This window comes from Chenopodium album, chromosome 4 (genome assembly GCF_948465745.1).
Source record: "Chenopodium album chromosome 4, dcCheAlbu1.1, whole genome shotgun sequence".
Classification (NCBI taxonomy): domain Eukaryota; kingdom Viridiplantae; phylum Streptophyta; class Magnoliopsida; order Caryophyllales; family Amaranthaceae; genus Chenopodium; species Chenopodium album.
In genome coordinates, this window is record NC_137837.1 from 61,884,618 (window position 1) to 61,903,979 (window position 19,362).

The following is a 19,362-nucleotide window of genomic DNA, read 5'->3' on the forward strand; positions in this document are numbered from 1 at the left end:
ATCCTAACATGATACTAGGAATTAATAAATAATAAACATGCTTTCTACAAGAATAGAGCAATAAGATTACATACTTTGATGCCTCGTACCTCTTTCTAATAACAAAATACACGCGTTAGTAAACTTCAATGAAACTAATAAATCAAATAATTAAATTAAATAATTGTAGGAAAGAGTTAAAAAGTTTAGACTGGATTTGGGACCAAACCCTCAGAAATTATCAACCTTTCACGTCTAGGGCGAAAGCAACTTCGAACTTGGCTAGGTGTTTCTAGATCTTATGTATGAGGAATTGTGTTTGTAAAAAGCTAGTTTAGAAAGAGAGAGAAAGAAAGCATATATTGCTCAAGAGAGAATAGAGAGAATTGGGTGATTGTGAATTGATTGTTGATGAATAAAAACAGAGGTTCAGGACCCTATTGATAAGAAAAATAGTCCGAAAATAGGTAGAATTTGATAAGGAATAAAACTCCATGTTGTCGCCAACAAACCGACCTTGTCGCCATCTGTCGCCACGCGACAAGCCTTGTCGCGTGGCGACAAGCCTGTCATTTGGCGACAAACACAGTTTTTGCGGATTTTGTTTTTATCATATCTTTTGATCCAGAAGTCCAAATAAGGCATATAATATGTCTTTGGAAATCTCTTGAAGTCTACTTTCCAATGAAATTATAATCAGATTAAAATATTTTTTAGATAAAAAGATATGGCCGAAACAGTGGAAGGGTGTAAGTTTTGGATAGAGTTTCGTATTTCTTTCATATCTTTTTTGTTATAGCTTGGAATTAATATTATAATATATCATTGAAAATATAATTTCAACATCTATCCAACCATATAAATTTTGGATAAAAATATGAGGCACGAAAATAAAATCTGACTGTCTTTGGACATGTTTAAATCCAAATAGAATTAGGACTTTAAAAAAGGAAAGTTTTATTCATATTCAGATTAAGTGACCCACATCAAAGGAGTATACACAACTCCCTTGAAAGAAAGGGTTTCCTCTATCTCAAATAGCGACCTACTGGTTATTCAACCAGAACTTCTACCCTCTGGGATCGATCTTTTCCTAGTTTTCTCGATGGCTGAGGAGATTGTTAATCAATGTGCGAACTTATCCCTTGATGAATCAAGGGAAGCTATTGACTTAGGGGCTTTAAACCCTAACGAGGATGACTCCAACCTTGCCCTAATGCTCATGGGGCAAATTCTGACCAATCGATCATACAATTTTGAAGCATTCAAACGCACAATGACAAACATATGGGCTCCTTCGCAATGTATGGCAATCAGATCCCTAAGCCCTAATCTTTTTGCTATACAATTTTTTCATTGGAGGGATAAGGAGAAAGTCTTGGAAGGAAGGCCATGGTGCTTTGATAATATGCTTATTCTCTTAAAAGAAATTGAAGGAGATGAGCAACCTGAAGAGGTGAAGTTAACTCATTCCCCTTTTTGGGTTAGAATCAAGAATCTACCTTTTAACTGTCGCTCGGATGTCTATGTGAAAGCCTTAGTTCGTGATATGGGGGAAATAATGGAGATTGAAAAAGATGTTCTGGGAATTGGGAGGTATAGGAGGGTGAAGATTATGCTTGATAATGCAATGCCTCTGCGCCGTTTTCAGAAAATTAAGGATAAAAAGGGGAGGGATTTGAAGGTTGATTTTGCCTATGAACGATTGCCCTTCTTCTGTTTTTCTTGTGGGGTTATGGGGCATTCCGAAAAAGATTGTCTTGTGGTTGACAAGGAAGACAAACAAAAGAAACTGGGGTGGGGGACTGCTCTTAAGGCCACACCTCGTAAGGGAAGGGCGAAGGAAGTAGAAGAAGTCGAAAGTTTGCTTGAAAGCAAAAAAGTTCTCTTTGTTACCAAGGAGAATAAGCCTGATGCTGACTGCTCTATTGATAAAAGGGCAGAGGATAACTACCGGTTACTGCTGGATAATGGTGAAGGAAAAAAAAAGGACCTGAGAACCTTAATGTGAACTGTAATATGATCACGGGAGATGAAGTTTTTGAGCAACCTGTTACTGCATCGATGACTGATGGTGTTCAGCTCATTGCTGCCAATTCTCTGTCTGACAATCAAGCCCCTGTCTTTATGTTCAAAGCAGGGGAGAAGGTGAAAAAAGGTGGAGGTTGGAAGAAACTTGCTAGAGTGCAAGAAAATGTCAGTATGGAGGAGGCTAATATTATTCCTGTGAAGCGTAGCTTAGGTGATGACGTTGAGAAGGAAGGTTGTGAGGGTGCTAAACGTGCTAAAGTTGATTCGAGCTCATCTAATGAATCGGCGGTGGTCGGTGGAACCCAACCCCGCCGGGAATTATGAATCTCCTATGCTGGAACTGCCGAGGAATGGGCAATCCTCGGTCAGTTCGTCAACTCCGTAAATGGAGTAACCAATTTGCTCCCGACATGATCTTTTTGTCGGAAACAATGATAAAAAAGAATGAGGTTGAGAATTTGAAGGATAGATTTAATTGCTCGAATGCTTTTGGTGTTGCGAGCGTAGGAAAGGCTGGTGGTCTTAGTCTTTTTTGGAGAGAAGGAGTTGATTTTGAACTTGTTTCATACTCCCAAAATCATATATGTGGGAATGTGAAGCGAGGTGGGACAGTTGTTTGGTGTTTTGTGGGCATCTATGGATGGCCGAAAGAGGAGGAGAGACATAAAACTTGGAGCTTGATCAAGCGCCTTTGTGATGGGGTGGAGGTGCCTATTATTTTTGGTGGGGACTTCAACGAAATATTGGGGTATGAGGAGAAGGAGGGAGGAGCTGATAGAGTTAGAAGAGAGATGGAAAATTTTTGAGACATTGTTGATGAGTGCAGACTCCGGGATATGGGTTTTAAAGGCTCATGGTTCACTTGGGAGCGTGGTGATACGGTCGAAACTAGAGTCTGGGAGAGGCTTGATCGATACTTGGCTTCTAATTCGTGGGTTGATCTATTCCCGAATGCTTTTGTCGAGCATTTGGTGAGGTATAAATCGGACCATACAGCAATTTTGTTGCGCCATAAAGCTCCTGTGAAGCGAAAGAGGAAGGGGAAGTGTAGTTTCAAATTCGAAACTAGCTGGCTCCTTGATGAAAATTGCGAGGCAGTTGTAAGGAAGGTGTGGGATGAGGCTGATGGTCTTCCTATGTTTGAAAAGCTTGCTGCAATGGGACGTGGGCTCATCCAATGGAGTGGAAATAGCCTCAATAACCTGAGTAAGTAAATTAATGAAGTCGAAGACAAGCTGAAAACCGCACAGAGTAAGCCTATTTCGAGAAGCAGTTACGCTGAGTGTTTGAACCTCGAGAAAAGGTTGGATGAATTAAATGATAAAAAGGAGGCTTATTGGTACATCCAGTCTAGAGTTTCAGAAGTTCGAGATGGAGACAAAAACACTCAATATTTCCACCATAAGGCTTCTCAGAGAAAGAAAAAGAATTGAATCGAGGGTTTGTATGATTCTCAAGGGGGTTGGAAGGAGGATGAGAAGGAGTTGGAGAAAATCATCACTGACTTTTACAGCAATCTTTTTTCCTCTTGCTTGCCTTCTGATACTAATATACAGGAGGTCCTTCGATTGGTTGAGCCATGTATTGCGGCTGACATTAATTCCGAGCTTCGTAGACCCTTCACGAAGGATGAGATTTTTTCGGCTTTAAAACAAATGCACCCCCGCAAGGCTCCGGGCCCGGATGGTATGCATGCTATCTTTTACCAACGTTTTTGGCATATTGTTGGAGATGATGTGTTTAATTTTGTGAGTAGTATTTTACATGGTAATTTGTCCCCGAGTTGCGTGAATAATACCAATATTGTGCTTATTCCGAAATTCGACTCCCCGACTAACATGACTGAGTTTCGTCCTATTGCATTGTGTAATGTCATTTACAAGCTTGTGTCGAAGGCCATTGTTATGAGATTAAAGAGTGTGCTTCCTGACATTGTCTCGGAAAATCAGAGTGCTTTTGTGCCGGGTAGGCTGATAACGGACAATGCACTCATTGCTCTTGAAATTTTTCATACTATGAAGAAGAGAAACCGAAGCAAGAAAGGGCTCATTGCTATGAAACTTGACATGATCAAGGCGTATGACAGGGTTGAATGGGGCTTTCTTTGAAAGCTTCTCCTTACCATGGGTTTTGATGGCAGATGGGTAAATTTGATCATGAGCTGTGTTGATACTGTTTCTTACTCTTTTGTGCTTAACGGAGGAGTTCGGGGTGAGGTTAAGCCTTCTAGAGGTCTTCGTCAAGGGGACCCCCTCTCACCGTATCTCTTCATCCTTGTCTCTGATGATTTTTCTAGGATGATTCAGAATAAAATACGGGATGTCCATCTCCATGGTGCCAGAGCTAGCAGAAATGGGCCAGAAGTTTCTCATCTTCTTTTTGCAGACGATAGTCTCCTCTTCACACGGGCTAACCGACAGGAATGCTAAATTATCGTTGATATTCTCAACCACTATGAAGCAGCTTCCGGGCAGAAAATTAATTATGACAAATCGGAGGTCTCGTTCAGTTCAGGAGTAAGTGAAGAAAGAAGGAATGAGCTTATGGAGGTCCTAAATATGAGGCAATTTGATCGGCATGAGAAGTATCTTGGCATCCCGACCATTGTGGGGAGATCGAAAAAGGCAGTTTTCGGAGCACTTCTTGACAGAATTTGGAAAAAACTTCAAGGGTGGAAGGAGAAATTTCTCTCTCGGGCAGGGAAGGAAATTTTACTCAAGTCTGTTATTCAAGCCATTCCTACGTATTTAATGGGGGTCTATAAGTTCCCAGCTTCTGTTACACAAAGCATTCACTCGGCTATGGCTAGGTTTTGGTGGGGCCAGAAAAGTAATAGAAGGAAAGTGCACTGGAAGAGTTGGGCGCATATGTGCACACCGAAATGTTTGGGTGGAATGGGGTTCAAAGACCTTGATGTTTTCAATACCTCGCTTCTTGGTCGCCAAGCTTGGCGTTTAATTCGGTTTCCTGACTCTTTGTTGCGAAGGGTATTGAAGGCTAAATATTTTCCAAATTGCTCCTTCCTTGAATCGAACTTGAGCCAAAATTCCAGTTATTCGTGGAGTAGTGTATGGGGGGCTAAGGACTTGGTTAGCGATGGCACTTTGTGGCGCATTGGAAATGGCTCGCAAATCAGAATATGGCACGACCCTTGGGTGGCTGATGAGCATGGGCGTTTTATCTTGAGCAATTAGTGTGACAGTGTTAAGGTTGTACAAGACTTGATTGATTTTGACAGAATGGAGTGGAGATATGACTTGATTGATGAGGTTTTTAACGAGAGAGATAGAAATTGCATCCTTGCTACTCCTCTTGGAAGTTGCGATCAATCTAATGATTTAACCTGGGCTTTCACAAAAACAGGTGAATACACTGTCAAAACAACTTACATGGTTGGTAAGGGATGTAACCTTGATGCTTTTCATCATGCTTTTGTGGACATTTGGAAGCTTGATGTGAGCCCCAAAGCTCGACATTTCTTGTGGAGGCTGTGCACTAACACCCTTCCTGTGCGTGAATTTCTTCACAAGCGCCATATGATTAATGTAGATTGTTGCCCCTGGTGTAGTACTGAACCTGAATCTGCTGCTCACGCAATTTTTGAGTGCCCCAGAGTCAGAGATCTATGGGTGGAGTGTGGCTGTACAGGCATGACGAACTTGAGTAGTGTGGACTCAATGTATGACCTTGTTGCAAGTTGGAGCAAAGTGGATTTGAAGACTAGGCAGAAGGGGGTTTTTCTTGCCTGGTGTATCTGGGGGGGAAAGAAACCGAAAGGTTTTCGAAGATAAAATTACCCCTAACTCTGTTATTTTGGGCAGAGTCATGAGGTATATTGATGAGCAAGGGAAATATGCTAATAGCATCTATAGAGGTCCACCTTTGAAGGAGAAGAGCAGCCCGAAAATCTGGCAACCCCCCCCCCCAACTGACTCCATCAAAATAAATGCAGATGCTGCGATTACAGATGATGGCTGGGTTGGGCTTGGTATCGTTACTCGTGACCACAATGGGGATGTCCTCTTTATTGCATCCAGACGTGTTCGTGCCAATTGGAGTGTTGAAGTGGCTGAGGCTAAAGCTGTTGTGTTTGCTGCCAGATTGGGGAAGAGTTATGGCTTCGGAAATGTAATCTTGGAAACCGATTGCTTGACCATCACAAACCGACTTAATAGAGGAGCTCTGTTTATGTCTGAATTAGATACTATTTTAGGAGAAATATTATCTTCTTGTTGCTCTTTTAATATGGTTAGATGGTCTCATGTAAAAAGGGATGGCAACTTTGTTGCGCATCACTTAGCTAGGCTTGTTCCTTTCGGACTTGAACAATTGTGGGATTGTTCTTGCCCCCCGGAAGTGAATCCGTATGTACTTATGTACAAACTTTCTTTAATATAAGCCTAGTTTTGGTTATTTCAAAAAAAAAAAAAAAAGTGACCCACATTATCCAGGAATTAAGTGAAGAATACATATACATATTGCTAGTTCAAAAAAAAAACTCTATGATCTTATCTTTTCAAAAAAGGATAATTAAGATGTTTTAGAAACTTATAGAAGCTTCTGATTAATCATAATTAGTTTAGGAATAGGATTAAACCTTTGGACCCTACACATGATCATTGGGTCGTAGGTAAAATCCGGTTTGGGCCCGGTTTAGTATTTTGGCCATAACTTCCTCATTATTCATTGGAATTGGGCTTATAATATATCGTTGGAAAGGTCTTTTCAAACCCCATCCAACTACACCATTATTGGACCCTTATCATGGACCAAACTAAACTGGATTGGACGTTGTTATAAAATAGAATTGGTTTTCGAAAACAGAAAGAAAGATTTTTAATAAAAACTAACCGCAACACTAGACTTTTCACATTTTCACTTCATTCGATTATGGTTCGACGTGAAAGGTATTCATCACTGGTTTTGGTTTTGGGGAGACGCAAATGGGTGTCTACAACCTTCAATTGGGAAATTAAAGGTTGAGATCTTCTGATTTCTGAATTTTAGTTTGAAGATTCAATTAGCCAAAAACCAGGTTGTTTCTTGCCTTGTTGTTTATTAAATCATAGCATACCATTGACTTTTAATTGTTAAATTATGCCTATTAAAAGAAAACAAGAGTCTGGATATGCTAAGCGTAATTAAAAAAAAAAAGAAAAAAGAAAAAAAGAAAATTGAAGAGCTAATTCAATCCCAACTAGGATCTCTTGATAAATTTATTATCAAAGAACCCCAAGTTTCTGTTGAAAATCATAATGTTGATAATAATGATGTTGAAATTACTGAGAATGTGTCTGTTAATGATGATGTTGATGATGTTCAAATTCCTGCTGAGAATGTGCCTATTAAAGTTGATGATGTTGAAATTTCTGAGAATATGGCTTTTAATGATGATGTTGAAATTCCTCAGAATGTTAGTATTGAGAATAGAGATGTTGATGTTGAAAACAAGGAGTTTGATAATGTGCATAATGAAAATGTGAATTATTAAAATGTTGACACTAAAAATGGCAATGATGATAATTTGAATAATTCACTTGAAAATGAAGATGATATTGATGATAATGGCAATACTGAACAAACTACCCCATTTGTGCATTCGTTTGATATATTTGATCCAAGGAATTGGGATGCTCTTGATTCAAAAATGATTGATTTTTTAGTCACAAAAGGTCCTAAAAGAGATTGTTCCATTGTTACCGGTCCCAAAGATAAATCCTCTAGACGATTTACCGCTAATTTGTATACTAGAGTTTTATCGAATGGAGAGAAATGTGATAGAGATTGGCTTGTTTATTCAAAAGAGTGTGATAGAGTATTTTGTTATTGTTATAAAGATAATAGAAAAGGGGTTGGTAGAGGTTTATTAACAAATGAGGGCTATAGTGATTGGGCACATATTGGTGAAAGACTTAGAGAGCATGAGACGGGTATGGAACATGTTAAGAATATGACCACTTGGTATGAATTCCGTCTAAGGCTCCAAAAGAATGAAACTATTGACAAAACGACCCAAAGAATGATTGAGAAAGAAAAAGATCATTGGAAAAAGGTTTTACTAAGAATTATTTTAATTGTGAAATTTCTTGCTAAACATAATTTGGCCTTTCGTGGTTCTAATGAAAAATTGTATCAAAATAGCAATGGCAATTTTTTGGGCTTAATTAATATGTTAGCAGAGTTTGATCCTATTGTCCAAGAACATGTTAGACGTATAACAAATTATGATATTCACGTTCATTATCTTGGACATAACATCCAAAATGAGCTAATACTTATGCTTGCTTCTGCAATTAAAACTGAAATTATTAAAAAAAAATAAAGTTAGCAAAGTATTTCTCTGTGATACTTTATTGTACTCCCAACGTTAGTCATCAAGAGCAAATGTCCTTGATTATAAGATATGTGGATGTTTCTTCAAATACAGTTAGTATCGAAGAATATTTTTTAGGATTTTTGAAAACTGCCAAGGACTTTTTGATGTACTACAAAAGGAATTAAAAAATCTTGACCTTGACATATTTAATGTGCGTGGACAAGGTTATGATAATGGGTCAAATATGAAAGGAAAACATCAAGGTGTGCAAAAGAAATTTTAAGATGTAAATAGTCTTAATTTGGCATTGTGTGATATGGCTGAATCATGTAGTAAAGCTAGAGATTTTTTTGGAGTTATTCAACGCATTTATACAATTTTTTCCAAATCTACAAAAAATGGCAAATCTTGAAAGATAATGTAAAAGGTTTGACTCCAAAATCATTGTCATCTACTCGTTGGGAGAGTCGTGTGGATAGTGTCAAAGCTATAAGATTTCAAATGTCTTATTTTAGAGAAGCTCTACTTGAAGTGTCGGACAATAATGAATTTAAATCAAATATAAGAAATGAAGCTAAATCGTTAGCAACAAACGAGCTTTGTGATTTTGAGTTTTTAATTGCAATTATTATTTGGTTTGAAATATTATCTGCAATTAATTTGGTTAGTAAGATTTTACAATCATAAGATATGCTTATTGATGTTGCTATGGAAAAAATAAAGGGGCTGATTTCCTTTTTTGAGAGTTATAGAGAATCTGGTTTTTCTAATGCGTTGAATAAAGCCAAGGAAATTGCTATTGAAATGGATATTGATCCAATATTTCCCCCAAAGGCGTATAATTAAAAGGAAAAGACAGTTTGATGAGAATTCTAGTACCCCATCAGTTGTGTTATCTGAGGAAGAATCATTTAGAATCAATTATTTTCTTTACCTTGTTGATAAAGTCATTATTTCTCTTAATAAGAGATTTGAGCAATATCAAGAATATGAACGTATTTTTGGTTTTCTGTTCAATTGTGATAAGTTGTAATCTTTAGATGATGCATGCTTAAAGTCTTGTTGTAGTCATTTTGAAAATGCATTGAAACATAATGAGAAATCTGATATTGATGAGCATGAATTATTTGTGGAATTGAAGCTACTAAGAGATGTTCTTCCGAATAGAAGAATGGGAGCAATTGATATATTAATGTTTCTGAAAGATTTTGATTATATTACTAATACAAATATTGCATATAGAATTTTATTAACTATTCCCGTGACCGTTGCTTCTGCAGAACGAAGTTTTTCGAAATTGAAGTTGTTGAAATCCTACTTGCGGTCTACGATGTTACAAGAGAGACTTAATGGATTAGCAATGATAGCAATTGAAAATGATATTTTGGAGACTATACAATATGAAGATTTGGTGGATGAATTTGCTTCAAAGAGTGTTAGAAGGATGGCTCTTTTTAAGTAGTAGTTTGATACTAAGATGTAGTAGTCTGATACTAAGATGTAGTAGTTTAGTAAAGGAGTTTAAATACTTTAATAAGTTTGTTTAATAAAAGAGTTTGATTGATATATATATATATATATATATATATATATATATATATATATATATTTACGTTGTTTTTTTTAATACAATATAAATAAATTTTTTTTATATGAGTATTAGGGCCCCATTTTTCAGACTAGAACAGGGCATCAAAATTGTTCAAGACGACCCTGCTTATACTCCTCAAGTTGGTTTGGATGCAGAAGAAAAACGACAATTTTGACAATTTTGGGAGGACTTGGATGAGGTGGTACAAGGTGTACCCTACACAAAGAAATTAAATATATTGGAGGTGATTTAAATGGGTATGTTGGGGTAAGTCGAGATGGCTTCGAGAGTGTCCAATCTGTCCATGGAGGCTTTGGGTATGGGAAGAGAGACGCAGGTGGTGAGACCCTAATATGGATTTTGCCCAGTCATATGACTTAATTTTGGCTTGGTTTAAGAAGCGGGATTTCCACTTGATAACTTTCCGGAGTGGAGCAAATGCAACACAATAAGACATCCTACTCACAAAGAGCACAGATAGGAAAAGTTACATAAGCTGCAAGGTCATCCCAAGGGAGAGTGTGGCCACCCAACATCGGCTATTTGTTATGACTATTCGTATGAAAGATAAAGCGAAGAAAAAGGTGATACAAGAGGAGGTTGTATTTCTCTTTTTTATTTGTTTTAATCTAAAATTGTTGATTTTTAAAATAAAATTGTCAATTCTGGTTATGAAAAACGTTAAAAGGAAAAAGAGAAAGAGAATACAAGGGTTGAAATCTCAAAGGGGAGCTAAAAATTAACAATTTTTTTTACAGTCTTATAATTGTCCTTTACAAATTTTTAGGGCCTAATTTTTGTAGTTAGTACAGGGTGTCTAAATTACCAGAGACAACCCTGTTTAACTCCTTCAAAATTTATTGTGTTAAACAAAAGCTTGTTATTATGTGCATTAATAACATTGTATATACACTACAAGAAAATAACCTTTTCGTAGCAATAATTTTAACCTTTAGTATTGATTGTAATTGCAACAAAAAGCTTTCCCAACGAATGCTCATTCGATACAATATCCCCCGTTGCCTTAGCCTTTAGTAGTGGTTTTCAATATCATTGGGGTTGGCCTCAATAATCGATACGAAAAACTACATCCAATCGTGGTGATTATTGTAGCGATTACAATCGCTATAAATGTTTAACTCATTTTCTTCAAAAAAAAAAAAAACATGCGTATGATCTTTACAAGATTCGAACATGCAACCTCAAACTCTTATATTAAACGTTTCACCAATAAGCTATGACATATTTTATGTACTCTTTGTCAAACAATATTTATATATCTAGTGTTGAAAAGGCTTTTCGTATCGATTTTTAGGATTTAGTGGCGATTGTAAATGATACGATTTCTCAAAATTATATAAATGTGTAAAAATAGTGTGGATATGTATTATTATGTTTTCCGTATCGATTTTATATGGGAAAACCATGGCGATTGTAAAAATGATATGACATCCTTAGTTATTTCACAAACATACTTGCATATTGTAGCGAATGTACAATCGCTACGAAATAATCGCTACGAAAAGTGATTTTTCTTGTAGTGGTAAATTAGCAAATGTTGTAGGACTAATTGCTCTTGATCATGAGGTACTATTTCTTTAGTAGGTGAACTAGTTATTTCTTTTTTCAACTACTCCGTTGATATAGTAGAGAGCTTATACTTACCTTTGGCTTCATCCTAATTAATTTACCTCACATACCACGAGCTGGTTCCAGGGTTTACCACTTGATCTTTAAACTCTAGTCGAAGAATAGTAATGACATGACACTCTATTTCACACTCTTCTTTAGAATAATTTTCTAAAAGAATGAGGTATGACTTTGACACTTCCAAATCCAACCCCTCCAGATCTTAGTCTACTGGCTCAAGACCTGGCGATGACTCGTGGCGATTGATCGGTCGACATGGAATCATTGCTTGAGTTTTCTTTCCTATTTTTCTCTAAGTTATGTTCTTCTAGAATCACCTAGCTTCAAAAACTCCTATATTATCACACGATTTGAATATTATTGCTAGGTAGATCACTAGATGATGCACCCCTACTGATAGTTCAACTCGAAGATCATCTTCTAGTTGCAAAACCATGAAGGAATGGTTTTCAACACTCCCCTCCCCCCTATAATACTTCTTCGTCCAACTAAACTTACATCGCATGAACTTGACTACCAAGAATCTTTCTGATTATTTTTGCCTTTTTCATAGACTTCTTGTAATCCATGTATATTTAAACGTTTTATAAATTAATTAAATAAATTGTAAAGCTAAGTTTGAGACATTCATGGTTAATTATTATTATAAAGGTAGTTATGCATCATTTCCCATCAATTATTTTTTATAAGTAACTTTGGAACATTTTGATTTAATAACTAAATTTTTAAGGCAGCTTTAATTAATTAAAAAGCAATTTAAAGTCAATGCAATTCAATAAAGCTACTTTGAAAGTCAACAATTCTAATTTGAGTATGGTGAGGAGTCATTAAGGTTAAATTAGGAAAGAGTGGGATGAAGGGTTTAGGGTGAAGAGGTATAAATCTTCTATTAACCTATAATAAAAGCGAATCCTTCCATGACACTTGTCATTATCTTGTGAAAAAATTTCCCACCTTTTTCACTTATATTTTCTTTTGACAAAATCTATAAGTAAATTAAACTATTATACGTTATGATATTTTCTTTCCAGTTTGACAATCATATTACATATATACCCAAATGAAATATTTTTTAATATATATCTTTTGGTTACTAGCTACTTTATGTAGTATTTTGTAATATTATTGTAAAAAATATTTAAGAACTATGCATTGCATGGGTTTATAACCTAGTACCCACCTAAAGACAAAAATCAAACTTTGTCAAAGGTGAATCAAATCCAAGGTAAACTATCTCTTGATCTCCTCCTCTCAATTTCTCTCTCATTTTTCCCCTCCCTTTCACTCACCTCACACACGCACACCCGCACGAGTGGCCGACCACCACCTGTAGCACAGCCTCGGCTGGACATCCTTTCCACTCCCCTCTTCTTACGTGCGTGTTGTGTCGATTATAAAAAAAATTCTATGTTCTTAAATTTGACTTCAACTTTAGGATTATTAATTTTAGGATGTTTAATACATTTCTTTATTTGCATTGTGTCAAAAAAAATATATTTCTTTATGAATTTATGATAGATTATGCTTTTCAGATTTTATTTTAGAGTAAAAAACCTCAAACTATGAAACCCTAGTTTGTGAAATTGATGATCGAGTAATGATGGAAAATTAACATTGTTGGTTTAGATTACTAAATTAATGATTTTATAACAAACTACAACAAATTTTTTTATTTATGCGGGAAATTTATTGTATAAGCTAATTTTTTTGTTTTAAAGAAGGAATTTTAATCACACATTAATTGGGTGTATAACTAAGGGTTCTAAACTAATTTACAGCATCTTTAAAGGGATTTAAAGGTTTTTTTAAACAAGTTTATATTGCCGCAAATTGTTTAAGAATGGGAATTATTGCGCTTCAGTATTTATTAGTTGTAAGAAAGTACGAATGAAGTGATTAATCTCATGCAGTAGTGGCGACCTTGTGTTCATATTCGAGGTACGTACGCGTACAAGAAATAATTTAAGCGTGTGGAAGTGTGCTAGGTTTTATTTGGTAGATATCGATAGGAATGGCAACGGGTCGGTTTCGGGTCGGATCTTACAAGGTCCGAATTCGACCCGATTGATGATTGGACCCTATAGTGAGCTCCGAGTCCGCCTCCGAACCCGAACTAACCACATCCGAATCCACTCCAATCGTAGTCTTGGACCTCTGAATCCGGATTTGAATCCGACAAATTTCAATTACATTATCCGATTTGGCGATTTTTTCCCAGTACCTCTGAAGGTTTAATCCAGTAAAAGAAAATCGTGCTTAAATAAACATGAAAAATAAAGGTAAACTGAAAAGAGCCTGAAATAACTTGTAATTCAATTTGTTAAATTTATATATATCACATATGTGATTCAAAAAAAAAAAAAAAGAATACATACGAAATTCATATTTGAAGTACAAACTATTTACATAAAAATCTAGATCGAGACTAAGTGCAGGCTTTGATATTTAAGTCTTTGGTATCTCTGGTGAATACTTCATATATTGATTCTAATTGTATGACTGGTAATGCATGTGTGGGTGAGTAAATCAAAGAGTAGAAGCCCATTTGTTGGAATTTTATTCACGAGAAATGAGGGGAGTTAATCATGTTATGGAAGAATGAGTAAATCTGTTTCATGGAAAATTAAGGAGAGAGAAAGAGATGGTGTAAGTTTAAGAGAGAGAAAAAAAATAAATAAAAAAAAAAAAGAGGAATGTGGCGGCATTTTGAGAATTAGGGTTTTTACTTGGGCTTTTATATCAGATATATTTTATTTGGGCTTTTTACTTATTTATCCGGACTCGGATCGGACTCTACACAGGTCCGAATCCGCTCCGACTCTTATTAGGACTCGGACTTTTTAATTGGTTTCGAACTCTGTAGACACCCATTTTTGTCTCCCCAAAACCAAACCCAGTGATGAATGTCTTTCACATCGAACCATAATCAAATGAGGTGAAAGTGTGGAAAAGTCAAGTGTTGCGGTTTAGTTTTATTTAAAATTCTCTTCTCTCTGTTTTTGAAAATAACTCTATTCATTAAAAATAGCCAAACCAGTTTTGTTTGGTCCATAATTAAGGTTCAATAATAGTGTAGTTGGATGGGGCTCGAAGAGACCTTTCCAACGATATATTATAAGCCCAATTCCGATGAATATTGAGGAAGTTATGACCAAAATACTAAACTGGATCCGGTTAATTATTTACATACGGCCCAATGATCTAGAGGAGGCCCCAATGTTAATTATTATTCCTAAAATTATTAGGATTAATTATAACTTTCTAGAAGTTTCTAGAAGGTTCCTTTTAATTCTAATATTATTAGATTTAATAATTATTTTAAGATGGATTTTTATTTGGAATAAAATATTATTATTTTTATTATTATTATTATATTTGAAAATACGTTTTTATCTTCTGTACGGATTCCGTAGATCAAGTTGATTAAAGATCGGATTCCGCGTGGAAAAACGCGTCCAAGTCAGACTGTCGCCAAACGACAAGTCTGTCGCGTGGCGACAGACCTTGTCGCGTGGCGACAGACCTTGTCGCGTGGCGACAGACCTTGTCGCCTCGCGACAGCGTGTAGTTTTATTCCTAATCAAATTCTATATTTTTCCGGATTATTTTCCTTATAAATAGGGTCCCAAAACTCCTTTTTATTCATTCAGAATCACCCAATTCTCTCTATTCTCTCTTGAGCAATATATGCTTTCTTTCTCTCTCTTTCTAAACTAGCCTTTTATCAAACACAATTCCGCACTCACAAGACTTAGAATCATCTAGCCAAGTTCGAAGTTGCCTTCGCCCTAGACGTGAAAGGTTTAATATTTCCTGAGGGTTTGGTCCAAATCTAGTCAAAACTTTATTTAATTTGATTTCAATTTAATTCTTTAATTATTATTTATTATTTTCATTGAAGTTTACTAACTCGTGTATTTTGTTATTAGAAAGAGGTACGAGGCTTCAAAGTAAGTAGATTAGCTTACTCCCTATTATTTTCACCATGTAGAAAGCATGTTTATTATTGTTTTAATGCTTCCTAGTATCATGTTAGGATGTTATTTAATGCTTTATAGTATCATGTTTAGGGATGCCTCTTATTCTTTCTAATATCATGTTATCATGTTAGGTTTAAAGCTTTGATCTTTATTGCTTAGTGACATGCTAGGGTTTGTTATTAATCTTGTTAGTATCATGCCTAGGATCTTGCTATTATATTTAAGCTTTATTATTATCATGATTATGATTATTGTTTATTATTATGTTGCTTGATATTTATTTTATTGTTATTGCTTGATCACGCCTTTTATGCTTGTTAAAGGGAATTTGTACTTGAAATCACGCTTAATAAGATAATTAATAATTTGGTTTAGGCTAATATGATTTTAATTCAAGTGATCGCCAATAATAGATCTATTTGTGCATTAATATTAAACCAACATAGAATAAACAGGTTTAGGGTTAATCTAATGTTTGCATGTTAGTCAGAAAGCGCACATGAATACGAGCAGAACAAAGTAGAGGCCTATTTTATAGGGCGGGTCCTTTCTTTTGTAGATTGGATTCGTACCCTCATCCCCGAACCCTATTTGGTTCAAGACCTTATGGAGTTGACGGTCCCTTGGATCATTTTTGGGTTTACAAGTTCCTAAAACTTGTTGGCGACTCTTTTGCTCTAGCTTTCTTCCCTTTGGAACGCCACCATGCTTTAGTGTATGATCACAGTGGGGTTCAAGTTTGGGATCATAATGCTTGAAATATTCCCTACAATTTTTGGCGACTCCACTGGGGAGGATTTCTATTTATATTCCTGAAATTTATTTTGGCAATTATTTAGAATGAGCGGATGAGACTCGAAAAATTCTAAGTATTTCATGTGCGTAATTTGATTAACATTATTGTCATATGCATAAAAAGGTTCTCATTGGATAGACCAATGAGTAAAAAACATAGGATTTTTACACGTAGGAAATTTGAGAAATTTCTTTCACAACTAGAATCGAAATAATGCTGCGAAATTTGGAAAATTCTAAGAACACAGATACCTGCTGAGGCATATAGGAACTAGCGTCTAGAAAACAGGGCTTGTCGCCTGTAAAGAGCTTCTGTCGCCTGGCGACAGTTCTGTCGCTTGGCGACAGGGGTTCTTTTGCGGCGACAGTCCCTGTAGTCTGGCGCCAAGTTCTTTCAATACCGAGCCAGAACTCTGCCTTCTTGTTTTGACCATTTCTAGTACTGTTGGCTCGATTCTACTTCCTGATTGAGTTCTTTTCTCACTTTTCTGAAACCCATATGTGTTCTACATATGGACATAACCCTCTGGGGGTTCACGCTTCATCAACCCAAACGAACGCTCCTGGCAACGACGGGTACATGCAAGTTTGTGAATCCACCAAACCATGGAAGCAAGTTTTTAACTTGCGGGGTCCCATCCATACGCGCCAACCCTTCACGGTTAGGCTTCCGCGCGATGCATCCGGACTCATAACCATGGACCCTCTTTGACTTAACCCATATCCTCGAACTTTAGAGAACTAGAGCCATGGTTAGGTTGCAAACTCATTGCATCATATTGTGACTATGTGAACTACTTGTGCATCCTTGTTTGTGCATACTATATATGTGCTAACCATTTGTTTGACTTGTGTTCAAAACTAAATAAATTGACTAATGACTAAAAGGACTTTGTCTAATTAATCAATTAATTAATTTAGAATTAATTAAAGGCTAATAAATTAATTAACTTGACTTAATACGACTTTAGGCATGTCCATTTAGAGTAAAATTACTGGAAACAGTCCAGATTAATGTTCCAGCAATGGCGCAGAAATCTGGGTTGTGGCGCCTTTGTTTAGTGTCTGTCGCTTGGCGACAGTTCTGTCGTCTGGCGACAGGCTTTAAACAGTGGCGACAGTTCTGTCGTTTTAGCGACAGTCCAGTTTCTTGCTTGAGTCATCACGACGAGTCTAATTAAACAGTATACTAATCAGTTTATTAGTTTATTAATGGTTCAAACCATGTCCAAGTCTTTAATTGAGTCTAGGCACTTAAGTCCCATGGTCATACACTAGAGTCAAAGCATGTCACTCACACACATTTATAATGCACACACATAACATGTTTATCACACTATGACCATGTCTAGGGAGTCTTGAATGCGTGTTTTCCGTCATTTTTTTTAGGGGGGTAAGTCGGATATTAATCCTCCAATTAACCAATTCATTGAACCTATCCCTAAAATATGCACCCTATTATTTTTGCTTTTTTCTCTTTATTTTTAATTTCTAAACCATAAAATCAAAGTCAATTTAGAGTCGGGTTATTAAAACAAATATGGTTTAACTTACAGCGCGTGGGCAAGAAAGGAAGGGCGTCTAATCAAGGACAACACTTTCGTTCAAGTAGCACTTTTTGACAAACCGGTTAGTAGGAAAAGGAAAGCTAAGAGGATAATGGCTAGTCAAGAAGAACTTAATGAAGTTAAGGGAGAGGTAGCTAACTTGGTTGAGATATTGAAAGGTTTAACCCTGCAAATCAATGACCCTGTGAAACAACAGCAAATGGACCTAATCCAGGAAAGCTTGGGCAAACTGTCCAATGACTTTAGATTCCAAGGGATTAGCTCACAAGGGGTCTCGGTGGATAAGGACCTTCTCTTACAGAAGTTCAATGCCAACGACATCCCGAAATTCAAACCTATGGATAACCCTTATTTTCATTTAAGAGCTTTTGAAACTATAATGAACATTAAGGGGATAGACAAGAAAGCCTTTCATTCTGTATTTTCTTTGTCTTTAGAAACTGTATGTCAACAGTGGTACTTTTCACTTGATAAAGAAAAAACCTCTAGTTGGAAATCCATTGTAAGTGCTTTTATTGAAAGATATAAATGTAATATTCAAGTTGAAACTGATCATAGGGAACTTGAAATTCTATAGCAAAAAGAAAATGAAGGCTTTACTTCCTTCTTTAACAAATGGAGGGAGACTACTGCAAAGATGGTTGAGGTACCTAGTGAGAAAGAGTCTGTAAGGATGTTCATTAAGAACCTCCAAGAAAAATACTCTAAACATCTTAAGTACCAAAGTAATTTGCACACCTTTAAGGCTGTCTATGATATTGGTATCAATATTGAAGACGACCTAGCCAAACAAAAAGCTGCTAACAATAACTCCAACAGTGGCTGGAAGGGTAAGAAGAACGACAATCCTTCTTCTTCTAAATCCACCCACTCAAATAATGTTGGCACCTTTAATTTAAATGAAGTCCTAGCTATGAACAACAACCAAGGACAAAAGAAACCATTTAGGAAGAACTATACTCCTATTGGTATGAGTTATGACACTGCATTTGACCGCCTACACGCAAAAGGTCTTATAACTCTTATTGGACCATTTGGGGACCCACCTGTCGAAAGGAGAACGGCCAGCTGGAACCCAAATGCACACTGTAAGTATCATCAAGGCAAGGGCCATCCTACGGAAAATTGTTGGAGGCTAAAGGAAGTCATCCAAGATTTAATTGATAGTAACAAACTTCCATTGCCCCCTGCAAGTAAGAAGCCAAGCATCAACACCGCACCACTGTCGGATTCCTTGGCCATTTCTGATGAAGAAAATCAAGTGGACCCATCTAGTCTCATAGAACCTATTGAGACCATTGAAGAAGAGATCTTCGAAGATGCCATTGACTCCGATGACCAAGAGCCTGGGACTAGACAGGACATATATGCATTAACACTACTTATGGCTGAAGTACATAAATTACTGTTTCAGACCAAGGAGATTCTAAGAGAACAAAACGAGTTGCGTAA

General features: G+C 36.4%; 3 protein-coding genes and 1 pseudogene across 3 annotated transcripts; all 4 read left to right on the top strand.

The window, feature by feature from the left end:
- Window positions 1-1,084: 1,084 nt before the first annotated feature.
- LOC145627987 (uncharacterized) lies at window positions 1,085-1,990 on the top strand. The gene has a single exon (XM_081680325.1). It carries the CDS (start codon window positions 1,085-1,087, stop codon window positions 1,988-1,990), a length of 906 nt encoding a protein of 301 aa, XP_081536451.1.
- A 2,578-nt stretch (window positions 1,991-4,568) lies between these two features.
- On the top strand, window positions 4,569-5,204 carry LOC145627988 (putative mitochondrial protein AtMg00310 pseudogene; annotated as a pseudogene).
- Window positions 5,205-5,249: 45 nt separating this feature from the next.
- Window positions 5,250-7,501, top strand: LOC145627989 (uncharacterized). Its single transcript, XM_081680326.1, has 4 exons — window positions 5,250-5,689; window positions 5,832-6,374; window positions 7,122-7,147; window positions 7,239-7,501. The coding sequence occupies exons 1-4, from the start codon at window positions 5,250-5,252 to the stop codon at window positions 7,499-7,501; spliced, it is 1,272 nt and encodes a 423-aa protein (XP_081536452.1).
- A 156-nt stretch (window positions 7,502-7,657) lies between these two features.
- LOC145627991 (uncharacterized) lies at window positions 7,658-9,788 on the top strand. Its single transcript, XM_081680327.1, has 2 exons — window positions 7,658-8,222; window positions 9,367-9,788. The coding sequence occupies exons 1-2, from the start codon at window positions 7,658-7,660 to the stop codon at window positions 9,786-9,788; spliced, it is 987 nt and encodes a 328-aa protein (XP_081536453.1).
- The last annotated feature ends 9,574 nt before the right edge of the window (window positions 9,789-19,362 follow it).

Coding starts and splice junctions, on each gene's coding strand:
- LOC145627989 (XM_081680326.1), top strand. CDS start 5,250: ATGGAGTGGAGATATGACTTGATTGATGAGGTTTTTAACGAGAGAGAT. Junction 6,375..7,121: donor TGCCCCCCGGAAGTGAATCC/GTATGTACTTAT, acceptor GCCTATTAAAAG/AAAACAAGAGTCTGGATATG. Junction 7,148..7,238: donor AGAGTCTGGATATGCTAAGC/GTAATTAAAAAA, acceptor TTATTATCAAAG/AACCCCAAGTTTCTGTTGAA.
- LOC145627987 (XM_081680325.1), top strand. CDS start 1,085: ATGGCTGAGGAGATTGTTAATCAATGTGCGAACTTATCCCTTGATGAA.
- LOC145627991 (XM_081680327.1), top strand. CDS start 7,658: ATGATTGATTTTTTAGTCACAAAAGGTCCTAAAAGAGATTGTTCCATT. Junction 8,223..9,366: donor TGTCCAAGAACATGTTAGAC/GTATAACAAATT, acceptor TGTAATCTTTAG/ATGATGCATGCTTAAAGTCT.